This window comes from Nerophis lumbriciformis, linkage group LG18 (assembly GCF_033978685.3).
Source record: "Nerophis lumbriciformis linkage group LG18, RoL_Nlum_v2.1, whole genome shotgun sequence".
Lineage (NCBI taxonomy): Eukaryota > Metazoa > Chordata > Actinopteri > Syngnathiformes > Syngnathidae > Nerophis > Nerophis lumbriciformis.
Window position 1 is genome coordinate 42,917,702 of NC_084565.2, and position 24,594 is coordinate 42,942,295.

A 24,594-nucleotide genomic window follows, 5' to 3' on the forward strand; every position below is an offset into this window, starting at 1 on the left:
ACTTGATACATGCTAATATTAGCATGCCAGCATATTTCAAAAACTTTTTTAGGTACACACCTCAGAGAGATATATTTGTTACAGTTCGCATTTTAGCACATTAACCTTAAAATGTTAGCTTCTTTGCTAATTTAGTAGGTGTACACCTCAGTCATATTTTAGGACTTGATACATGCTAAAATTAGCATGCCAGCATTTTTCAAATTTTTTTAGGTACACACCTCAGTGATATGTGTTACAGTTAGCATTTTAACATTAGCATGCTAGCTTTTTTGCTAATTTAGCAGATGTACACCTTCAGTCGTATTTTAGGACTTGATACATGCTAACATTAGCATGCCAGCATTTTTCAAATTTTTTTTAGGTACACACCTCAGAGCGATATGTGTTAGTTAGCATTTTAGCATGTTAACATTAGCATGCTAGCTTTTTTGCTAATTTATCAGGTGTACACCTCAGTCATATTTTAGGACTTGATACATGCTAAAATTAGCATGCCAGCATTTTTCAATTTTTTTTAGGTACACACCTCAGTGATATGTGTTACAGTTAGCATTTTAACATTAGCATGCTAGCTTTTTTGCTAATTTAGCAGATGTACACCTTCAGTCATATTTTAGGACTTGATAAATGCTAACATTAGCATGCCAGCATTTTTTCAAACATATTTTTTAGGTACACACCTCAGAGTGATATGTGTTACAGTTAGCATTTTAGCATGTTAACATTAGCATGCTAGCTTTTTTTGTTAATTTAGCAGGTGTACACTTCAGTCATATTTTAGGACTTGATGCATGCTAACATTAGCATGCCAGCATTTTTCAAACATTTTTTTTAGGTACACACCTCAGAGTGATATGTTTGTTACAGTTAGCATTTTAGCATATTAACATTAGCATGCTAGCTTTTTTGCTAATTTATCAGATGTACACCTTCAGTCGTATTTTAGGACTTGATACATGCTAACATTAGCATGCCAGCATTTTTTCTAGGTACACACCTCAGAGTGATATGTGTTACAGTTAGCATTTTAGCATATTAACCTTAACATGCTAGGTTTTTTTGCTAATTTAGCAGGTGTACACCTCATTCATATTTTAGGACTTGATACATGCTAACATTAGCATGCCAGCATTTTTCCAAAAAAAATTTCAGGTACACACCTCAGAGTGGCATGTGTTACAGTTTGCATTTTAGCATATTAACATTAGCATGCTAGCTTTTTTTCTAATTTAGCAGATGTACACCTTCAGTCGTATTTTAGGACTTGATACATGCTAACATTAGCATGCCAGCATTTTTCAAACATTTTTTTAGGTACACACCTCAGAGTGATATGTGTTACTGTTAGCATTTTAGCATGTTTAACATTAGCATGCTAGCTTTTTGCTAATTTAGCAGATGTACACCTTCAGTCGTATTTTAGGACTTGATAAATGCTAACATTAGCATGCCAGCATTTTTCAAACATCTCTTTAGGTACACACAGAGTGATATGTGTTACAGTTAGCATTTTAGCATATTAACCTTAACATGCTAGCTTTTTTTGCTAATTTAGCAGGTGTACACCTCAGTCATATTTTAGGACTTGATACATGCTAACATTAGCATGCCAGCATTTTTCAAAAAAAAAAATTCAGGTACACACCTCAGAGTGGCATGTGTTACAGTTTGCATTTTAGCATATTAACATTAGCAATCTAGCTTTTTTTCTAATTTAGCAGATGTACACCTTCAGTCGTATTTTAGGACTTGATACATGCTAACATTAGCATGCCATAATTTTTCAAACATTTTTTTTTAGGTACACACCTCAGAGTGAAATGTGTTACAGTTAGCATTTTAGCATCTTAACATTAGCATGCTAGCTTTTTTGCTAATTTATCAAGTGTACACCTCAGTCATATTTTAGGACTTGATACATGCTAACGTTAGCAAGCCATCATATTTCAATTTTTTTTTTTAGGTGCACACCTTTAGAGTGATATGTGTTATTGTTAGCATTTTAGCATGTTAACATTAGCATGCTAGCTTTTTTGCTAATTTATCAGGTGTACACCTCAGTCATATTTTAGGACTTGAAACATGCTAACATTAGCATGCCACCATTTTTCAAACATTTTTTTTAGGTACACACCTCGGAGTGATATGTGTTACAGTTTGCATTTTGGCATGTTAACATTAGCATGCTAGCTTTTTTTGTTCATTTAGCAGGTGTACACTTCAGTCATAACTATAAGCATGCGATTGTTAGTATGTTAGCATAGTAATGCTAGCATATTAGCTTTTTTAGCTCATATTTTTTGTTTCTTGATGCTATTTGGCCAGAGTGCTAACTGTTAAAATTTCAGTTTAGCTTTTGAAACTCCTACAAAAAAAAAAATCTAAATATTGTATTGGTTTTGAAAGTGAAAACTACCAAAATGGTGGACGCATCTTTTGATTAGTGTGGCCCCCGATGGGAAAAAGTTTGGGCGCCCCTGTTCTAGACGTTACTAGTGATGAGTAAATGGTGCTTCAGTGAGCGTATTGACACTGTTGACGTTTCATAATGGCACCGCCTTCTGAATTAAGAAAGTCGCAGCCGCAATTAAAATTGACGTTAGCAAATTTTGCAGTTTTTCAGCATGAAACCTGCAAGTAACAGTAAACACATTGCAGTACCTATAAAAGGCCACCGGGTGGCAGCACATTCTCGAACAAAAGTATTCTTAAGAGGCTGTTTGTTGCCGTGGTGACAAGGTGTTGGCCAATCAGGGAAGTGCGAAGGCCAAAAGGCGACGATCCAGCGGAGACCGAGGGTCAGCGAGCAGAAGCCGTGGGAAATCAGAATTTTAATAATAGAAAACTCACCGAGTCTCCCTGCTGACTCTCGTTTCCACGGCAACGCGGCCGAGCCACGTCTCTGGATTTTGGCCGTTGTTGTAAGTGTTCTGTGGTCTCCTTCCAGGCGCGCCCAGTTTCCTCAAGTCCCCCGACGACCAGACGGGGATTTCGGGCGGCGTGGCGTCCTTCGTGTGCCAGGCGGCGGGCGAGCCCACGCCTCGCATCACGTGGATGAAGAAGGGCAAGAAGGTCAGCTCGCAGCGCTTTGAGGTGAGACATCTTTATTTCTGACCTTTCTATCGACCTAACATGGGACTTTTTCATAGTTTATATTGTTCTATTTGTTTTAAATTCTCTTTTTCAGACTGTTTGTTATGCAACTTTTAACTTTTTTTAATGAAGATAAAATGACTTAAATTTAAAATGTCAATACATTTTAGAGTTACATTTAAAGTCTTTTTTTTTTTTTTTTTTTACAAAACACAAAATCAACCAAAGGTGTCCAAATATAAGTAAACATTTTGCAAAAGTACTAAGTAAAGTACGGAAAAAAAAAAAAGTTCAGCACAGTTTTAGAAAATACTTTTTAAAAACATTTAAGTTATGATTTTAAAGTTATGTTCAATTTTTTTATGAATGTAAACTTTTTTTTTTTTTTTCATTTTAACTTTTTTAATGAAGATAAAATTACTTACATTTCAAATTTTAATACATTTTAGAGATTCATTTACAAAAACACAATCAACTAAAGGGGTCCAAAAATAAGCCAACAATTTTTCAAAAGTACAAGTAAAGTACGAAAAAAAAAAACAGTTCAGCACAGTTTTACAAAATATTTTTTTAAATCATTTAAGTTTTGATTTTAAAGTTATGTTAAATTTTTATATGAATGTAAAAATGTTTGTATTTTTTCCTTTTAACATTTTGCAAAAGTACGAAAAAAAAACTAGTTCAGCACAGTTTTAGAAAATATTTTTAAAAAACATTCAAGTTATGATTTTAAAGTTATATTCAATTGTTTTATGAATGTAAAAATAAATTATATTTTTTTCATTTGAACTTTTTTTAATGAAGATAAAATGACTTGAATTTAAAATTTCAATACAATTTAGAGTTACGTTTAAAAAGTCATTTTTTTCTACAAAACACAAAATCAACCAAAGGTGTCCAAAAATAAGCCAATATTTTGCAAAAGTACTAAGTATGAAAAAAAAACTAGTTCAGCACAGTTTTAGAAAATATTTTTAAAAAACATTCAAGTTATGATTTTAAAGTTATGTTCAATTGTTTTATGAATGTAAAAATAAATTGTATTTTTTTCATTTGAACTTTTTTTTAATGAGGATAAAATGACTTGAATTCAAAATTTCAATACATTTTAGAGTTACGTTTAAAAAGTCATTTTTTTTACAAAACACTAAATCAATCAAAGGTGTCCAAATATATGTAAACATTTTGCAAAAGTACTAAGTAAAGTATGAAAAAAAAAAAAAGTTCAGCACAGTTTTAGAAAATACTTTTTAAAAACATTTAAGTTATGATTTTAAAGTTATGTACAATTTTTTTATGAATGTACATTTTTTGTATTTTTTTTTTCATTTGAACTTTTTTAATGAAGATAAAATTACTTACATTTCAAATTTTAATACATTTTAGAGCTTCATTTACAAAAACACAATCAACCAAAAGGGTCCAAAAATAAGTAAACATTTTGCAAAAGTACTAAGTAAAGTATGAAAAAAAAAAAGTTCAGCACAGTTTTAGAAAATATTTTTTAAAAAACATTTATGTTATGATTTTAGTTATGTTAAATTTTTTTATGAATGTAAAATAATTTTTATTTTTTTAATTTTCACTTTTTTAATGAAGATAAAATTCCTTAAATTTAAAATGTCAATACATTTTAGAGCTACATTTAAAAAGTCATATAGTCATTTTTTTTCTACAAAAACACTAAATCAACAAAAGGTGTCCAAAAATAAGCAAATATTATGCTAAAGTACTAAGTGCATTATAAATTAGATTATTATTATTTTCTTATCAAAACAATATAAAGATATGACTTTTTGAAGTATTGCATGCACAAAAATTAATATGATTTTAGAAAAAACTTTCGAACATTTTCCTCTGAGCAATTTATCCATTTTTATTATTGTAAAGTGCATTATAAATAAAATCATTATATTAATATTAATAATATTATTTGAAGTATCAAATGCACAGAAGTCGTGTCACATCACAATTAATATAACATGTTGAAAATATTTCAAAAGTATACCTAAAAATATTTTTATGATGAATTAATCATGTTTTAATGTAAAGTGCATTTTATATAAAATGATTATATCATCAATAATATTAATTCCAATATTAATATTTTAAATATTACATGCGCACAAATGTTGTCACATCACAATGAATTAATAAACATGTTAGAAGTATTCTAAAATTATACCTTTTAAAGATATTTTATGATGCATTATTCAATTATTTTCATTAGTCAAGCTCAAATATATTAAACTTAAGCAAAACAAAGTTAATTTTGAAAATATTTTTAAAATAATTTAAATTATGATTTTAAAGTTATGTTCAATTAATTTTATTTAGTTTTAACTTTTTTTAATGAAGATACAATGACTTGAATTTAAAATGTCAATACATTTTAGAGTTACGTTTAAAAAGTCATTTTTTTCTACAAAACACAAAATCAACCAAAAGTGTCCAAAAATAAGCTAACATTTTGCAAAAGTACTAAGTAAAAAAAATATATATATATATATATTTCTATATTTCTATATAAAAACAACAAGTTCAACACATTTTTAGAAAATATTTTCAAAAACATTTAAGTTATGATTTTAAAGCTATGTAAAAAAAATTTTATGAATGTAAAATTAATTAAATGTTTTTCATTTTAACTTTTTTTAATGCAGATAAAATGACTTGAATTTAAAATTTCAATACATTTTAAAGTTACATTTAAAAAGTTTTTTTTTTTCTACAAAATATGAAATCAACCAAAGGTGTCCAAAAATAAGCAAACATTTTGCAAAAGTACTAAGTAAAGTACAAAAAAAAAAAGTAAAGTATAAAAAACAAAACTAGTTCAGCACATTTTTAGAAAATATTTTCAAAAACATTTAAGTTATTATTTTAAAGTTATGTTAAAAAAAAATGTATGAATGTAAAAATGTGTTTGTGTTTTCATTTTAACTTTTTTAATGAAGGTAAAATAACTTGAATTTAAAATTTCAATACATTTTAGAGTTACGTTTAAAAAAATCTAAAAGTCATTTTTTTCTACAAAACACAAAATCAACCAAAGGTGTCCAAAAATAAGCAAACATTTTGCAAAAGTACTAAGTAAAGTACGAAAAAAAAAAGTTCAGCACAGTTTTCGAAAATATTTTCAAAAACATTTAAGTTATAATTTTAAAGTTATGTTAACATTTTTTATGAATGTAAAAATGAATTTTATTTTTTTAATGAAGATAAAATGACTTGAATTTAAAATTGTCAATACATTTTAGAGCTCCATTTAAAGGGTCATTTTTTTCTACAAAACATAAAATCAACAAAAGGTGTCCAAAAATAAGCAAACATTTTGCAAAAGTACTAAGTAAAGTACGGAAAAAAAATAATAATTCAGCACAGTTTTAGAAAATATTTTTAAAAACATTTAAGTTATGATTTTAAAGTTATGTAAAAAAAAATTATGAATGTAAAAATGACTTATTTTTTTCATTTTAACTTTTTCAATGAAAATAAAATTACTTAAATTTAAAATTTCCATACATTTTACGTTTAAAAAGTAATTTTTTTCTACAAAACACAAAATCAACCAAAGGTGTCCAAAAATAAGCAAACATTTTGCAAAAGTACTAAGTAAAGTATGAAAAAAAACAAGTTCAGCACAGTTTTAGAAAATATTTTTAAAAACATTTAAATTATGATTTTAAAGTTATGTAAAACAATTTTATGAATTTAAAAATGAATTTTATTTTTTTAATTTTTAATATTTTTTAATGAAGATAAAATTACTTGAATTTAAAATTTCAATACATTTTAGAGTTACATTAAAAGTATTTTTTTTTCTACAAAACACAAAATCAACCAAAGGTGTCCAAAAATAAGCAAACATTTTGCAAAAGTACTAAGTAAAGTACGGAAAAAAAAAACAAGTTTAGCACAGTTTTAGAAAATATTAAAAAAAAAAAACATTTAAGTTATGATTTTAAAGTTATTATGTTCAATTCTTTTATGGATGTAAAAATGAATTTTTATTTTTTTCCTTTTAACTTTTTTTTAATGAAGATAAAATGACTTCAATTTAAAATGTCAATATAATTTAGAGTTACGTTTAAAAAGTAATTTTTTTCTACAAAACACAAAATCAACCAAAGGTGTCCAAAAATAAGCCAACAATTTTGCAAAAGTACAAGTAAAGTACGAAAAAAACCAAGTTCAGCACAGTTTTAGAAAATATTTTTAAAAACATTTAAGTTATGATTTTAAAGTTATGTAAAAAAAAATTATGAATGTAAAAATGACTTATTTTTTTCATTTTAACTTTTTCAATGAAAATAAAATTACTTAAATTTAAAATTTCCATACATTTTAGAGTTACGTTTAAAAAGTAATTTTTTTCTACAAAACACAAAATCAACCAAAGGTGTCCAAAAATAAGCAAACATTTTCCAAAAGTACGAAGTAAAGTACGGAAAAAAAAAACAAGTTCAGCACAGTTTTACAAAATATTTTTTTAAATCATTTAAGTTTTGATTTTAAAGTTATGATACATTTTTATATGAATGTAAAAATGTTTGTATTTTTTCCTTTTAACTTTTTCAATGAAAATAAAATTACTTAAATTTAAAATGTCAATACATTTTAGAGTTACGTTTAAAAAGTAATTTTTTTCTACAAAACACAAAATCAACCAAAAGTGTCCAAAAATAAGCAAACATTTTGCAAAAGTACTAAGTAAAGTACAAAAAAACCAAAACAGTTCAGCACAGTTTTACAAAATATTTTTTTAAATCATTTAAGTTTTGATTTTAAAGTTATGATAAATTTTTATATGAATGTAAAAATGTTTGTATTTTTTCCTTTTAACTTTTTCAATGAAAATAAAATTACTTAAATTTAAAATTTCAATACATTTTAGAGTTATGTTTAAAAAGTACTTTTTTTTTCTACAAAACACAAAATCAACCAAAGGTGTCCAAAAATATGCAAACATTTTGCAAAAGTACTAAGTAAAGTACGAAAAAAAACCAAGTTTAGCACATTTTTAGAAAATATTTTTAAAAACTTTTAAGTTATGATTTCAAAGTTATGTAAAACAAATTTATGAATTTAAAAATGAATTTTATTTTTTTAATTTTTTATATTTTTTAATGAAGATAAAATGACTTGAATTTAAAATTTCACTACATTTTAGAGTTACATTTAAAGTAATTTTTTTTCTACAAAACACAGAATCAACCAAAGGTGTCCAAAAATAAGCAAACACTTTGCAAAAGTACTAAGTAAAGTACGAAAAAAACAAAACAAGTTTAGCACAGTTTTAGAAAATATTAAAAAACAACAACATTTAAGTTATGATTTTAAAGTTATTATGTTCAATTCTTTTATGGATGTAAAAATGAATTTTATTTTTTTCCTTTTAACTTTTTTTTAATGAAGATAAAATGACTTCAATTTAAAATGTCAATATAATTTAGAGTTACGTTTAAAAAGTAATTTTTTTCTACAAAACACAAAATCAACCAAAGGTGTCCAAAAATAAGCCAACAATTTTGCAAAAGTACTAAGTAAAGTACGAAAAAAAACAAGTTCAGCACAGTTTTAGAAAATATTTTTAAAAACATTTAAGTTATGATTTTAAAGTTATGTAAAACAATTTTATGAATTTAAAAATGAATTTTATTTTTTTAATTTTTAATATTTTTTAATGAAGATAAAATTACTTGAATTTAAAATTTCAATATATTTTAGAGTTACATTTAAAGTATTTTTTTTTCTACAAAACACAGAATCAACCAAAGGAGTCCAAAAATAAGCAAACATTTTGCAAAAGTACTAAGTAAAGTACGAAAAAAACAACAAGTTTAGCACATTTTTAGAAAATATTTTTAAAAACATTGAAGTTATGATTTTAAAGTTATGTAAAAAAAAATTATGAATGTAAAAATGACTTATTTTTTTCATTTTAACTTTTTCAATGAAAATAAAATTACTTAAATTTAAAATTTCCATACATTTTACGTTTAAAAAGTAATTTTTTTCTACAAAACACAAAATCAACCAAAGGTGTCCAAAAATAAGCAAACATTTTGCAAAAGTACTAAGTAAAGTACGAAAAAAAAACAAGTTTAGCACATTTTTAGAGAATATTTTTAAAAACTTTTAAGTTATGATTTCAAAGTTATGTAAAACAAATTTATGAATTTAAAAATGAATTTTATTTTTTTAATTTTTTATATTTTTTAATGAAGATAAAATGACTTGAATTTAAAATTTCAATACATTTTAGAGTTACATTTAAAGTAATTTTTTTTCTACAAAACACAGAATCAACCAAAGGTGTCCAAAAATAAGCAAACATTTTGCAAAAGTACTAAGTAAAATACGGGGGGGAAAAAAACAGTTTAGCACATTTTTAGAAAATATTTTTAAAAACTTTTAAGTTATGATTTCAGTTATGTAAAACAAAATTATGAATTTAAAAATGAATTTTATTTTTTTAATTTTTTATATTTTTTAATGAAAATAAAATTACTTAAATTTAAAATTTCCATACATTTTAGAGTTACATTTAAAGTAATTTTTTTTCTACAAAACACAGAATCAACCAAAGGTGTCCAAAAATAAGCAAACATTTTGCAAAAGTACTAAGTAAAGTACGAAAAAAAAACAAGTTTAGCGCAGTTTTAGAAAATATTAAAAAAAAAAAAAAAACATTTATGTTACGATTTTAAAGTTATTATGTTCAATTCTTTTATGGATGTAAAAATGAATTTTATTTTTTTCCTTTTAACTTTTTTTTAATGAAGATAAAATGACTTCAATTTAAAATGTCAATATAATTTAGAGTTATGTTTAAAAAGTAATTTTTTTCTACAAAACACAAAATCAACCAAAGGTGTCCAAAAATAAGCCAACAATTTTGCAAAAGTACTAAGTAAAGTACGAAAAAAAACAAGTTCAGCACAGTTTTAGAAAATATTTTTAAAAACATTTAAGTTATGATTTTAAAGTTATGTAAAACAATTTTATGAATTTAAAAATGAATTTTATTTTTTTAATTTTTAATATTTTTTAATGAAGATAAAATTACTTGAATTTAAAATTTCAATATATTTTAGAGTTACATTTAAAGTAATTTTTTTTCTACAAAACACAAAATCAACCAAAGGTGTCCAAAAATAAGCCAACAATTTTGCAAAAGTACTAAGTAAAGTATAAAAAACAAAACTAGTTCAGCACATTTTTAGAAAATATTTTCAAAAACATTTAAGTTATTATTTTAAAGTTATGTTAAAAAAAATGTATGAATGTAAAAATGTGTTTGTGTTTTCATTTTAACTTCTTTAATGAAGGTAAAATGACTTGAATTTAAAATTTCAATATATTTTAAAGTTACATTAAAACGTTTTTTTTTTTCTACAAAACACAAAATCAACCAAAGGTGTCCAAAAATAAGTAAAGTACGAAAAAAAGAAGTTCAGCACAGTTTTCGAAAATATTTTCAAAAACATTTAAGTTATAATTTTAAAGTTATGTTAACATTTTTTATGAATGTAAAAATGATTTTTTTTTTTTTTAATGAAGATAAAATGACTTGAATTTAAAATTTTCAATACATTTTAGAGCTCCATTTAAAGGGTCATTTTTTTCTACAAAACATAAAATCAACCAAAGGTGTCCAAAAATAAGCAAACATTTTGCAAAAGTACAAAGTAAAGTACGGAAAAAAACCAAAACAAGTTCAGCACGTTTTTAGAAAATATTTTTAAAAACATTTAAGTTATGATTTTAAAGTTATGTAAAAAAAAATTATGAATGTAAAAATGATTTTTTTTTTCATTTTAACTTTTTTTAAGGAGATAAAATTACTTGAATTTAAAATTTCAATACATTTTAGAGTTACGTTTAAAAAAATCCAAAAGTAATTTTTTTCTACAAAACACAAAATCAACCAAAGGTGTCCAAAAATAAGCAAACATTTTGCAAAAGTACTAAGTAAAGTACGAAAAAAAAAAGTTCAGCACAGTTTTCGAAAATATTTTCAAAAACATTTAAGTTATAATTTTTATGAATGTAAAAATGATTTTTTTTTTTTAATGAAGATAAAATGACTTGAATTTAAAATTTTCAATACATTTTAGAGCTCCATTTAAAGGGTCATTTTTTTCTACAAAACATAAAATCAACCAAAGGTGTCCAAAAATAAGCAAACATTTTGCAAAAGTACAAAGTAAAGTACGGAAAAAAAAAAAAACAAGTTCAGCACGTTTTTAGAAAATATTTTTAAAAACATTTAAGTTATGATTTTAAAGTTATGTAAAAAAAATTATGAATGTAAAAATGATTTTTTTTTTCATTTTAACTTTTTTTAAGGAGATAAAATTACTTGAATTTAAAATTTCAATACATTTTAGAGTTACGTTTAAAAAAATCCAAAAGTCATTTTTTTCTACAAAACACAAAATCAACCAAAGGTGTCCAAAAATAAGCAAACATTTTGCAAAAGTACTAAGTAAAGTACGAAAAAAAAAAGTTCAGCACAGTTTTCGAAAATATTTTCAAAAACATTTAAGTTATAATTTTTATGAATGTAAAAATGATTTTTTTTTTTTAATGAAGATAAAATGACTTGAATTTAAAATTTTCAATACATTTTAGAGTTCCATTTAAAGGGTCATTTTTTTCTACAAAACATAAAATCAACCAAAGTTGTCCAAAAATAAGCAAACATTTTGCAAAAGTACAAAGTAAAGTACGGAAAAAAAAAAAAAACAAGTTCAGCACGTTTTTAGAAAATATTTTTAAAAACATTTAAGTTATGATTTTAAAGTTATGTAAAAAAAAATTTATGAATGTAAAAATGAATTTTTTTTTTTCATTTTAACTTTTTTAATGACGATAAAATTACTTGAATTTAAAATTTCAATACATTTTAGAGCTCCATTTAAAAGGTTTTTTTTTTTCTACAAAACACAAAATCAACCAAAGGTGTCCAAAAATAAGCAAACATTTTGCAAAAGTACTAAGTAAAGTACGAAAAAAACCAAGTTCAGCACAGTTTTAGAATATATTTTTAAAAAACATTTAAATTATGATTTTAAAGTTATGTAAAACAAATTTATGAATTTAAAAATTAATTTTATTTTTTTAATTTTTAATATTTTTTAATGAAAATAAAATTACTTAAATTTAAAATTTCCATACATTTTGGAGTTACGTTTAAAAAGTAATTTTTTTCTACAAAACACAAAATCAACCAAAGGTGTCCAAAAATAAGCAAACATTTTGCAAAAGTACTAAGTAAAGTACGAAAAAAAAACAAGTTTAGCACATTTTTAGAGAATATTTTTAAAAACTTTTAAGTTATGATTTCAGTTATGTAAAACAAAATTATGAATTTAAAAATGAATTTTATTTTTTTAATTTTTTATATTTTTTAATGAAGATAAAATGACTTGAATTTAAAATTTCAATACATTTTAGAGTTACATTTAAAATATTTTTTTTTCTACAAAACACAGAATCAACCAAAGGTGTCAAAAAATAAGCAAACATTTTGCAAAAGTACTAAGTAAAGTACGGGAAAAAAAAAAAAAATTCAGCACAGTTTTAGAAAATATTTTTAAAAACATTTAAATCATGATTTTAAAGTTATGTAAAAAAAAATTTATGAATGGAAAAATTACTTATTTTTTTCATTTTAACTTTTTTTAATGAAGATAAAATGACTTGAATTTAAAATGTCAATATAATTTAGAGTTACGTTTAAAAAATCCAAAAGTAATTTTTTTCTACAAAACACAAAATCAACCAAAGGTGTCCAAAAATAAACCAACAATTTTGCAAAAGTACAAGTAAAGTACGAAAAAAAGCAAGTTCAGCACAGTTTTAGAATATATTTTTAAAAACATTTAAATTATGATTTTAAAGTTATGTAAAACAATTTTATGAATTTAAAAATTAATTTTATTTTTTTAATTTTTAATATTTTTTAATGAAGATAAAATGACTTGAATTTAAAATTTCAATACATTTTAGTTACATTTAAAGTAATTTTTTTCTACAAAACACAGAATCAACCAAAGGTGTCCAAAAATAAGCACATTTTTTGCAAAAGTACGAAGTAAAGTACGAAAAAAACAAACAAGTTCAGCACAGTTTTAGAAAACATTTTTAAAAACATTTAAGTTATGATTTAAAAGTTGTAAAAAAAAAATGTATTAATCTAAAAATGAATTTTATTTTTTTCATTTGAACTTTATTGAATTATTTTAGCGGGCTTGATGGCGGCGCGTGTGCTTCTCGAGCGTTCCCGCAGGTACGGCGTTGTTGCTAGGCTGCGATGGTGGGCGGAGCTTGGCGTGGAAGGAAATGGAGAGGATTGTGTTTAAGAGCTTATGGCGTCACGCAAGCGCAGGATGGGATTTCCCCACCTTTCACCTTTTTGTGTGGACAAAGAATGTTGCTTCCGTGAGGATCGGCGTCACGTTTCACCGTAATTAAGGACCGCCATGACGATATCGCCGCTAATGAAACATCCCTGCGAGCATGAAGTCGTTCTGGGAATCAGGAATGTTCCACCTGTTCTCGTCTGAGTGAGGGAGTGTTGGGGGGGGGGGGGGGTCTGCTACATCCAGGAACAGAACGCACCTACCTCATTAGCGCAGGAATGTTCTTCACACGCTGCAGCACGACGGAAGTGTCCTGACCTCCCGAGGCTTCCAGAACATTCCCTCACATAGCTGATGTCCACTCAAGCTCATCACGGCCCACAAAACTTCCTCCTTTTGGCGGCGCCGCGCCTGGTGGTCCCTCGCTGGAGCGCCAAAGCTGCTCGGAAGCTTCTCAGTTAAGACTTGACAAAACCCCCAAAAATAGTGAAGTTGTCACGTTGTGTAAATAGAAAGAGAATACAACAAATCCTTTTCAACTTATATTCAATTGAATAGACTGCAAAGACAAGATATTTCACGTTCAAACTGGTAAACTTTGTTATTTTTTGCAAATATTAGCTGATTTGGAATTTGATGTCTGCAACATGTTTCAAAAAAGCTGGCACAAGTGGCAAAAAAGATTGAGAAAGTTGAGGAATGCTGAAAACATTTAAGTTATGATTTTAAAGTTGTGTTCAATTGTTTTATGAATGTAAAAATAAATTGTATTTTTTTCATTTGAACTTTTTTTTAATGAAGATAAAATGACTTGAATTTAAAATTTCAATACATTTTAGAGTTACGTTTAAAAACTCATTTTTTTCTACAAAACACAAAATCAACCAAAGGTGTCCAAAAATAAGCAAATATTTTGCAAAAGTACTAAGTACGAAAAAAAACTAGTCAGCACAGTTTTAGAAAATATTTTTTTAAAACATTCAAGTTGTGATTTTAAAGTTATGTTCAATTGTTTTATGATTGTAAAAATAAATTATATTTTTTTCATTTGAACTTTTTTTAATGAAGATAAAATGACTTGAATTTAAAATTTCAATACATTTTAGAGTTACGTTTAAAAAGTCTTTTTTTTTTTCTACAAAACACAAAATCAACCAAAGGTGTCCAAAAATAAGCCAACATTTTGCAAAAGTACTAAGTACGAAAAAAAAGTAGTTCAGCACAGTTTTAGAAAATATTTTTAAAAACATTCAAGTTATGATTTTAAAGTTATGTTCAATTGTTTTATGAGTGTAAACATTTATTTTATTTTTTTTCATTTGAACTTTTTTTAATGAAGATAAAATGACTTGAATTTAAAATTTCTATACAATTTAGAGTTACGTTTAAAAAGTCATTTTTTCCTACAAAACACGAAATCAACCAAAGGTGTCCAAAAATAAGCCAACATTTTTGCAAAAGTAATTTTTATATGAATGTAAAAATGTTTGTATTTTTTCTTTTTAACTTTTTCAATGAAAATAAAATTACTTAAATTTAAAATTTCAATACATTTTAGAGTTACGTTTAAAAAGTCATTTTTTTTCTACAAAACACAAAATCAACCAAAGGTGTCCAAAAATAAGCCAACATTTTTGCAAAAGTAATTTTTATATGAATGTAAAAATGTTTGTATTTTTTCTTTTTAACTTTTTCAATGAAAATAAAATTACTTAAATTTAAAATTTCAATACATTTTAGAGTTACGTTTAAAAAGTCATTTTTTTCTACAAAACACAAAATCAACCAAAGGTGTCCAAAAATTAGCCAACATTTTTGCAAAAGTAATTTTTATATGAATGTAAAAAATTTTGTATTTTTTCCTTTTAACTTTTTCAATGAAAATAAAATTACTTAAATTTAAAATTTCAATACATTTTAGAGTTACGTTTAAAAAGTAATTTTTTTCTACAAAACACAAAATCAACCAAAGGTGTCCAAAAATAAGCAATTTTTTTTGCGAAAGTACTAAGTAAAGTACGAAAAAGTTCAGCACAGTTTTAGAAAATATTTTTAAAAACATTTAAGTTATGATTTTAAAGTTATGTTAAATTTTTTTATGAATGTAGAAATGACTTATTTTTTTCATTTTAACTTTTTTAATGAAGATAAAATTACTTGAATTTAACATTTTCATACATTTTAGAGTTACGTTTAAAAAATCTGTCATTTTTTTCAACAAGACATAAAATCAACCAAAGGTGTCCAAAAATAAGCCAACATTTTTGCAAAAGTAATTTTTATATGTATGTAAAAATGTTTGTACTTTTTTTCTACAAAACACAAAATCAACCAAAGGTGTCCAAAAATAAGAAAACATTTTGCAAAAGTACTAAGTAAAGTACGAAAAAAAACAAGTTCAGCACAGTTTTAGAAAATATTTAAAAAATATATATATTTAAGTTATGATTTTAAAGTTATTATGTTCAATTGTTTTATGAATGTAAAAATGAATTTTATTTTTTTCCTTTTAACTTTTTTTAATGAAGATAAAATGACTTGAATTTAAAATGTCAATATAATTTAGAGTTACGTTTAAAAAATCCAAAAGTAATTTTTTTCTACAAAACACAAAATCAACCAAAGGTGTCCAAAAATAAGCCAACATTTTTGCAAAAGTAATTTTTATATGAATGTAAAAATGTTTGTATTTTTTCTTTTTAACTTTTTCAATGAAAATAAAATTACTTAAATTTAAAATTTCAATACATTTTAGAGTTACGTTTAAAAAGTAATTTTTTTCTACAAAACACAAAATCAACCAAATGTGTCCAAAAATAAGCACATTTTTTGTAAAAGTACTAAGTAAAGTACGAAAAAAACCAAAACAAGTTCAGCACAGTTTTAGAAATATTTTTAAAAACATTTAAGTTATGATTTTAAAGTTATGTAAAAAAAAAATTATGAATGTAAAAATGACTTATTTTTTTCATTTTAACTTTTTTAATGTTGAATTTTAAATTTCCATACATTTTAGAGTTATGTTTAAAAAATCAAAAAGTCATTTTTTTCTACAAAACACAAAATCAACCAAAGGTGTCCAAAAATAAGCAAATATTTTGCAAAAGTACTAAGTACGAAAAAAAACTAGTCAGCACAGTTTTAGAAAATATTTTTTAAAAACATTCAAGTTGTGATTTTAAAGTTATGTTCAATTGTTTTATGATTGTAAAAATAAATTATATTTTTTTCATTTGAACTTTTTTTAATGAAGATAAAATGACTTGAATTTAAAATTTCAATACAATTTAGAGTTACGTTTAAAAAGTCATTTTTTTCTACAAAACACAAAATCAACCAAAGGTGTCCAAAAATAAGCCAACATTTTGCAAAAGTACTAAGTACGAAAAAAAAGTAGTTCAGCACAGTTTTAGAAAATATTTTTAAAAACATTCAAGTTATGATTTTAAAGTTATGTTCAATTGTTTTATGAGTGTAAACATTTATTTTATTTTTTTTTCATTTGAACTTTTTTTAATGAAGATAAAATGACTTGAATTTAAAATTTCAATACAATTTAGAGTTACGTTTAAAAAGTCATTTTTTTCTACAAAACACAAAATCAACCAAAGGTGTCCAAAAATAAGCCAACATTTTTGCAAAAGTAATTTTTATATGAATGTAAAAATGTTTGTATTTTTTCTTTTTAACTTTTTCAATGAAAATAAAATTACTTAAATTTAAAATTTCAATACATTTTAGAGTTACGTTTAAAAAGTAATTTTTTTTCTACAAAACACAAAATCAACCAAATGTGTCCAAAAATAAGCACATTTTTTGTAAAAGTACTAAGTAAAGTACGAAAAAAACCAAAACAAGTTCAGCACAGTTTTAGAAATATTTTTAAAAACATTTAAGTTATGATTTTAAAGTTATGTTAAATTTTTTTATGAATGTAGAAATGACTTATTTTTTTCATTTTAACTTTTTTAATGAAGATAAAATTACTTGAATTTAACATTTTCATACATTTTAGAGTTACGTTTAAAAAATCTGTCATTTTTTTCAACAAGACATAAAATCAACCAAAGGTGTCCAAAAATAAGCCAACATTTTTGCAAAAGTAATTTTTATATGTATGTAAAAATGTTTGTACTTTTTTTCTACAAAACACAAAATCAACCAAAGGTGTCCAAAAATAAGAAAACATTTTGCAAAAGTACTAAGTAAAGTATGAAAAAAAACAAGTTCAGCACAGTTTTAGAAAATATTTAAAAAATATATATATTTAAGTTATGATTTTAAAGTTATTATGTTCAATTGTTTTATGAATGTAAAAATGAATTTTATTTTTTTCCTTTTAACTTTTTTTAATGAAGATAAAATGACTTGAATTTAAAATGTCAATATAATTTAGAGTTACGTTTAAAAAATCCAAAAGTAATTTTTTTCTACAAAACACAAAATCAACCAAAGGTGTCCTAAAATAAGCCAACATTTTTGCAAAAGTAATTTTTATATGAATGTAAAAATGTTTGCATTTTTTCCTTTGAACTTTTTCAATGAAAATAAAATTACTTAAATTTAAAATTTCAATACATTTTAGAGTTACGTTTAAAAAGTAATTTTTTTTCTACAAAACACAAAATCAACCAAAGGTGTCCAAAAATAAGCAAATTTTTTGTAAAAGTACAAAGTAAAGTACGAAAAAAAAAAAAACAAGTTCAGCACAGTTTTAGAAAATATTTTAAAAACATTTAAGTTATGATTTTAAAGTTATGTAAAAAAAATTTATGAATGTAAAAATGACTTATTTTTTTCATTTTAACTTTTTTAATGAAGATAAAATTACTTGAATTTAAAATTTCCATACATTTTAGAGTTATGTTTAAAAAATCAACAAGTCATTTTTTTCTACAAAACACAAAATCAACCAAAGGTGTCCAAAAATAAGCCAACAATTTTGCAAAAGTACAAGTAAAGTACGAAAAAAAAAACAGTTCAGCACAGTTTTACAAAATATTTTTTTAAATCATTTAAGTTTTGATTTTAAAGTTATGTTAAATTTTTATATGAATGTAAAAATGTTTGTATTTTTTCCTTTTAACATTTTGCAAAAGTACTAAGTACGAAAAAAAAACTAGTTCAGCACAGTTTTAGAAAATATTTTTAAAAAACATTCAAGTTATGATTTTAAAGTTATATTCAATTGTTTTATGAATGTAAAAATAAATTATATTTTTTTCATTTGAACTTTTTTTAATGAAGATAAAATGACTTGAATTTAAAATTTCAATACAATTTAGAGTTACGTTTAAAAAGTCATTTTTTTCTACAAAACACAAAATCAACCAAAGGTGTCCAAAAATAAGCCAATATTTTGCAAAAGTACTAAGTATGAAAAAAAAACTAGTTCAGCACAGTTTTAGAAAATATTTTTAAAAAACATTCAAGTTATGATTTTAAAGTTGTGTTCAATTGTTTTATGAATGTAAAAATAAATTGTATTTTTTTCATTTGAACTTTTTTTTAATGAAGATAAAATGACTTGAATTCAAAATTTCAATACATTTTAGAGTTACGTTTAAAAAGTCATTTTTTTTACAAAACACAAAATCAACCAAAGGTGTACAAAAATAAGCAAATATTTTGCAAAAGTACTAAGTACGAAAAAAAACTAGTTCAGTACAGTTTTAGAAAATATTTTTTAAAAACATTTAAGTTATGATTTTAAAGTTATGTTCAATTGTTTTATAATTGTAAAAATAAATTATATTTTTTTCATTTGAACTTTTTTTTAATGAAGATAAAATGACTTGAATTTAAAATTTCAATACATTTTAGAGTTACGTTTAAAAAGTCATTATTTTCTACAAAACACAAAATCAACCAAAGGTGTCCAAAAATAAGCAAACATTTTGCAAAAGTACTAAGTACGATTAAAAAAAAAAAAACTAGTTCAACACAGTTTTAGAAAATATTTTTAAAAACATTTACGTTACGATTTTAAAGTTATGTTCAATTGTTTTATGAATGTAAAAATAAATTATATTTTTTTCATTTGAGCTTTTTTTAATGAAGATAAAATGACTTGAATTTAAAATTTCAATACATTTTAGAGTTACGTTTAAAAAGTCATTTTTTTCTACAAAACACAAAATCACCCAAAGGTGTCCAAAAATAAGCAAATATTTTGCAAAAGTACTAAGTACGAAAAAAAACTAGTCAGCACAGTTTTAGAAAATATTTTTTAAAAACATTCAAGTTGTGATTTTAAAGTTATGTTCAATTGTTTTATGAATGTAAAAATAAATTATATTTTTTTCATTTGAACTTTTTTTTAATGAAGATAAAATGACTTGAATTTAAAATTTCAATACATTTTAGAGTTACGTTTAAAAAGTCATTTTTTTCTACAAAACACAAAATCAACCAAAGGTGTCCAAAAATAAGCAAACATTTTGCAAAAGTACTAAGTAAAGTACGAAAAAATAACAAGTTCAGCACAGTTTTAGAAAATATTCTTAAAAACATTTAAGGTATGATTAGAAAGTTATGTTCAATTTTTTTATGAATATAAAAATGGTTTTTTTTTTTTTTCATTTTAACTTTTTTAATGAAGATAAAATGACTTGAATTTAAAATTTCAATACATTTTAGAGTTACGTTTAAAGTCTTTTTTTTTTTTTTTTACAAAACACAAAATCAATCAAAGGTGTCCACATATAAGTAAACATTTTGCAAAAGTACTAAGTAAAGTACGAAAAAAAAAAAAAAAGTTCAGCACAGTTTTAGAAAATACTTTTTAATAACATTTAAGTTATGATTTTAAAGTTAAGTTCAATTTTTTTATGAATGTAATTTTTTTTTTTTTTTTCATTTTAACTTTTTTAATGAAGATAAAATTACTTACATTAAAATTTTTAATACATTTTAGAGCTTCATTTACAAAAACAAAATCAACCAAAGGGGTCCAAAAATAAGTAAACATTTTGCAAAAGTACTAAGTAAAGTATGAAAAAAAAAAAACAAGTTCAGCACAGTTTTAGAAAATATTTTTTAAAAACATTTAAGTTATGATTTTAAAGTTATGTTAAAAAAAATTTATGAATGTAAAATTATATAAACAAAATTCATTTTCACTTTTTTAATGAAGATAAAATTACTTAAATTTAAAATGTCAATACATTTTAGAGCTACATTTAAAAAGTCATATAGTCATTTTTTTTTCTACAAAAACACAAAATCAACAAAAGGTGTCCAAAAATAAGCAAACATTTTGCAGAAGTACTAAGTACGGAAAAAAAAAAAGTTGAGCACAGTTTTAGAAAATATTCTTAAAAACATTTAGGTTATTATTTGAAAGTTGTTAAAAAATTTTATGGATGTAAAAATTAATTTAATTCTTTTCATTTGAACTTTTTTTAATGAAGATAAAATGACTTGAATTTTAAATTTCAATACATTTTACAGTTACATTTAAAAAGTCTTTTTTTTCTACAAAACACAAAATCAACCAAAGGTGTCCAAAAATAAGCAAACATTTTGCAAAAGTACTAAGTAAAGTACAAAAAAAAAGTTCAGCACAGTTTTCGAAAATATTCTTAAAAACATTTAAGTTATTATTTGAAAGTTGTTACATTTTTTTATGGATGTAAAAATGAATTTAATTTTTTTCATTTGAACTTTTTTTAATGAAGTTAAAATGGCTTGAATTTAAAATTTCAATACATTTTACAGTTACATTTAAAAAGTATTTTTTTTCCTACAAAACACAAAATCAATCAAAGGTGTCCAAAAATAAGCAAACATTTTGCAAAAGTACTAAGTAAAGTACGAAAAAATAACAAGTTCAGAACAGTTTTAGAAAATATTCTTAAAAACATTTAAGGTATGATTAGAAAGTTATGTTCAATTTTTTTATGAATGTAAAAAAAAATTTTTTTTCTTTCATTTTTACTTTTTTAATGAAGATAAAATGACTTGAATTAAAAATTTCAATACATTTTAGAGTTACGTTTAAAGTCTTTTTTTTTTTTTTTTACAAAACACAAAATCAATCAAAGGTGTCCAAATATATGTAAACATTTTGCAAAAGTACTAAGTAAAGTATGAAAAAAAAAAAAGTTCAGCACAGTTTTAGAAAATACTTTTTAAAAACATTTAAGTTATGATTTTAAAGTTATGTACAATTTTTTTATGAATGTACATTTTTTGTATTTTTTTTTTCATTTTAACTTTTTTAATGAAGATAAAATTACTTACATTTCAAATTTTAATACATTTTAGAGCTTCATTTACAAAAACACAATCAACCAAAAGGGTCCAAAAATAAGTAAACATTTTGCAAAAGTACTAAGTAAAGTATGAAAAAAAAAAAGTTCAGCACAGTTTTAGAAAATATTTTTTTTAAAACATTTATGTTATGATTTTAGTTATGTTAAATTTTTTTATGAATGTAAAATTATTTTTATTTTTTTAATTTTCACTTTTTTAATGAAGATAAAATTCCTTAAATTTAAAATGTCAATACATTTTAGAGCTACATTTAAAAAGTCATATAGTCATTTTTTTTCTACAAAAACACTAAATCAACAAAAGGTGTCCAAAAATAAGCAAATATTATGCTAAAGTACTAAGTACGAAAAAAAAACTAGTCAGCACAGTTTTAGAAAATATTTTTTAAAAACATTCAAGTTGTGATTTTAAAGTTATGTTCAATTGTTTTATGAATGTAAAAATAAATTATATTTTTTTCATTTGAACTTTCTTTTAATGAAGATAAAATTACTTGAATTTAAAATTTCAATACATTTTAGAGTTACATTTAAAAACTCATTTTTTTCTACAAAACACAAAATCAACCAAAGGTGTCCAAAAATAAGCAAACATTTTGCAAAAGTACTAAGTAAAGTACAAAAAAATAACAAGTTCAGCACAGTTTTAGAAAATATTTTTTTTAAACATTTAAATTATGATTTTAAAGTTATGTTAAATTTTTTTATGAATGTAAATTTTTATTTATTTTTTTCCATTTTAACTTTTTTAATGAAGATACAATTACTTACATTTAAAATTTTAATACATTTTAGAGCTTCATTTACAAAAACACAATCAACCAAAGGGGTCCAAAAATAAGTAAACATTTTAGTACTAAGTAAAGTACGGGAAAAAAAAGTTGAGCACAGTTTTAGAAAATATTTTCAAAAACATTTAAGTTATGATTTTAAAGTTATGTTCAATTGTTTTATGAATGTATTTTTTTTATTTTAACTTTTTTTAATGAAGATAAAATGACTTAAATTTAAAATGTCAATACATTTTAGAGTTACATTTAAAGTCTTTTTTTTTTTTTTTTTTACAAAACACAAAATCAACCAAAGGTGTCCAAATATAAGTAAACATTTTGCAAAAGTACTAAGTAAAGTACGGAAAAAAAAAAAAGTTCAGCACAGTTTTAGAAAATACTTTTTAAAAACATTTAAGTTATGATTTTAAAGTTATGTTCAATTTTTTTATGAATGTAAACTTTTTTTTTTTTTTTCATTGTAACTTTTTTAATGAAGATAAAATTACTTACATTTCAAATTTTAATACATTTTAGAGATTCATTTACAAAAACACAATCAACTAAAGGGGTCCAAAAATAAGTAAACATTTTGCAAAAGTACTAAGTAAAGTATGAAAAAAACAAAACAAGTTCAGCACAGTTTTAGAAAATATTTTTAAAAAAACATTTAAGTTATGATTTTAAAGTTATGTTAAAATTTTTTATGAATGTAAATTTTTTTTTTTTTTTTCATTTTCACTTTTTTAATGAAGATAAAATTACTTAAATTTAAAATGTCAATACATTTTAGAACTACATTTAAAAAGTCATATAGTCATTTTTTTTCTACAAAAACACAAAATCAACAAAAGGTGTCCAAAAATAAGCAAACATTTTGCAGAAGTACTAAGTAAAGTACGAAAAAAAAAAAGTTGAGCACAGTTTTAGAAAATATTTTCAAAAACATTTAAGTTATGATTTTAAAGTTATGTTCAATTGTTTTATGAATGTATTTTTTTTTTTTATTTTAACTTTTTTTAATGAAGATAAAATGACTTAAATTTAAAATGTCAATACATTTTAGAGTTACATTTAAAGTCTTTTTTTTTTTTTTTTTTTTTACAAAACACTAAATCAACCAAAGGTGTCCAAAAATAAGCAAACATTTTGCAAAAGTACTAAGTAAAGTACAAAAAAATAACAAGTTCAGCACAGTTTTAGAAAATATTTTTTTTAAAACATTTAAATTATGATTTTAAAGTTATGTTCAATTTTTTTATGAATGTAAATTTTTTTTATTTTTTTTTTATTTTAACTTTTTTAATGAAGATAAAATTACTTACATTTCAAATTTTAATACATTTTAGAGCTTCATTTACAAAAACACAATCAACCAAAGGGGTCCAAAAAGAAGTAAACATTTTGCAAAAGTACTAAGTAAAGTATGAAAAAAACAAAACAAGTTCAGCACAGTTTTAGAAAATATTTTTTTGAAACATTTAAGTTATGATTTTAAAGTTATGTTAAAAAATTTTATGAATGTAAAATTATATATATATTTTTTAATTTTCACTTTTTTAATGAAGATAAAATTACTTAAATTTAAAATGTCAATACATTTTAGAGCTACATTTAAAAAGTCATATAGTCATTTTTTTTCTACAAAAACACAAAATCAACCAAAGGTGTCCAAAAATAAGCAAACATTTTGCAGAAGTACTAAGTAAAGTACGAAAAAAACAAGTTGAGCACAGTTTTCGAAAATATTCTTAAAAACATATAAGTTATTATTTGAAAGTTGTTAAAAAAATTTATGGATGTAAAAATGAATTTAATTCTTTTCATTTGAACTTTTTTTAATGAAGATAAAATGACTTGAATTTAAAATTTCAATACATTTTACAGTTACATTTAAAAAGTATTTTTTTTCTACAAAACACAAAATCAATCAAAGGTGTCCAAAAATAAGCAAACATTTTGCAAAAGTACTAAGTAAAGTATGAAAAAAAAAAGTTCAACACAGTTTTAGAAAATATTTTTAAAAAACATTTAAGTTATGATTTTAAAGTTATGTTCAATTTTTTTATGAATGTAAAT

At 23.1% G+C, this 24,594-nt stretch overlaps 1 protein-coding gene across 1 annotated transcript in view; it reads left to right on the forward strand.

Annotated features, from left to right (window-relative positions):
* The window catches only part of ptprfa (protein tyrosine phosphatase receptor type Fa), a 429,990-nt gene that overhangs the window by 125,248 nt on the left and 280,148 nt on the right, over nucleotides 1–24,594 (forward strand). The window contains exon 3 of the mRNA XM_061978426.1: nucleotides 2,951–3,096. Coding sequence (XP_061834410.1) covers nucleotides 2,951–3,096 — 146 coding nt within the window. The remainder of the gene's footprint in view (nucleotides 1–2,950; nucleotides 3,097–24,594) is intronic.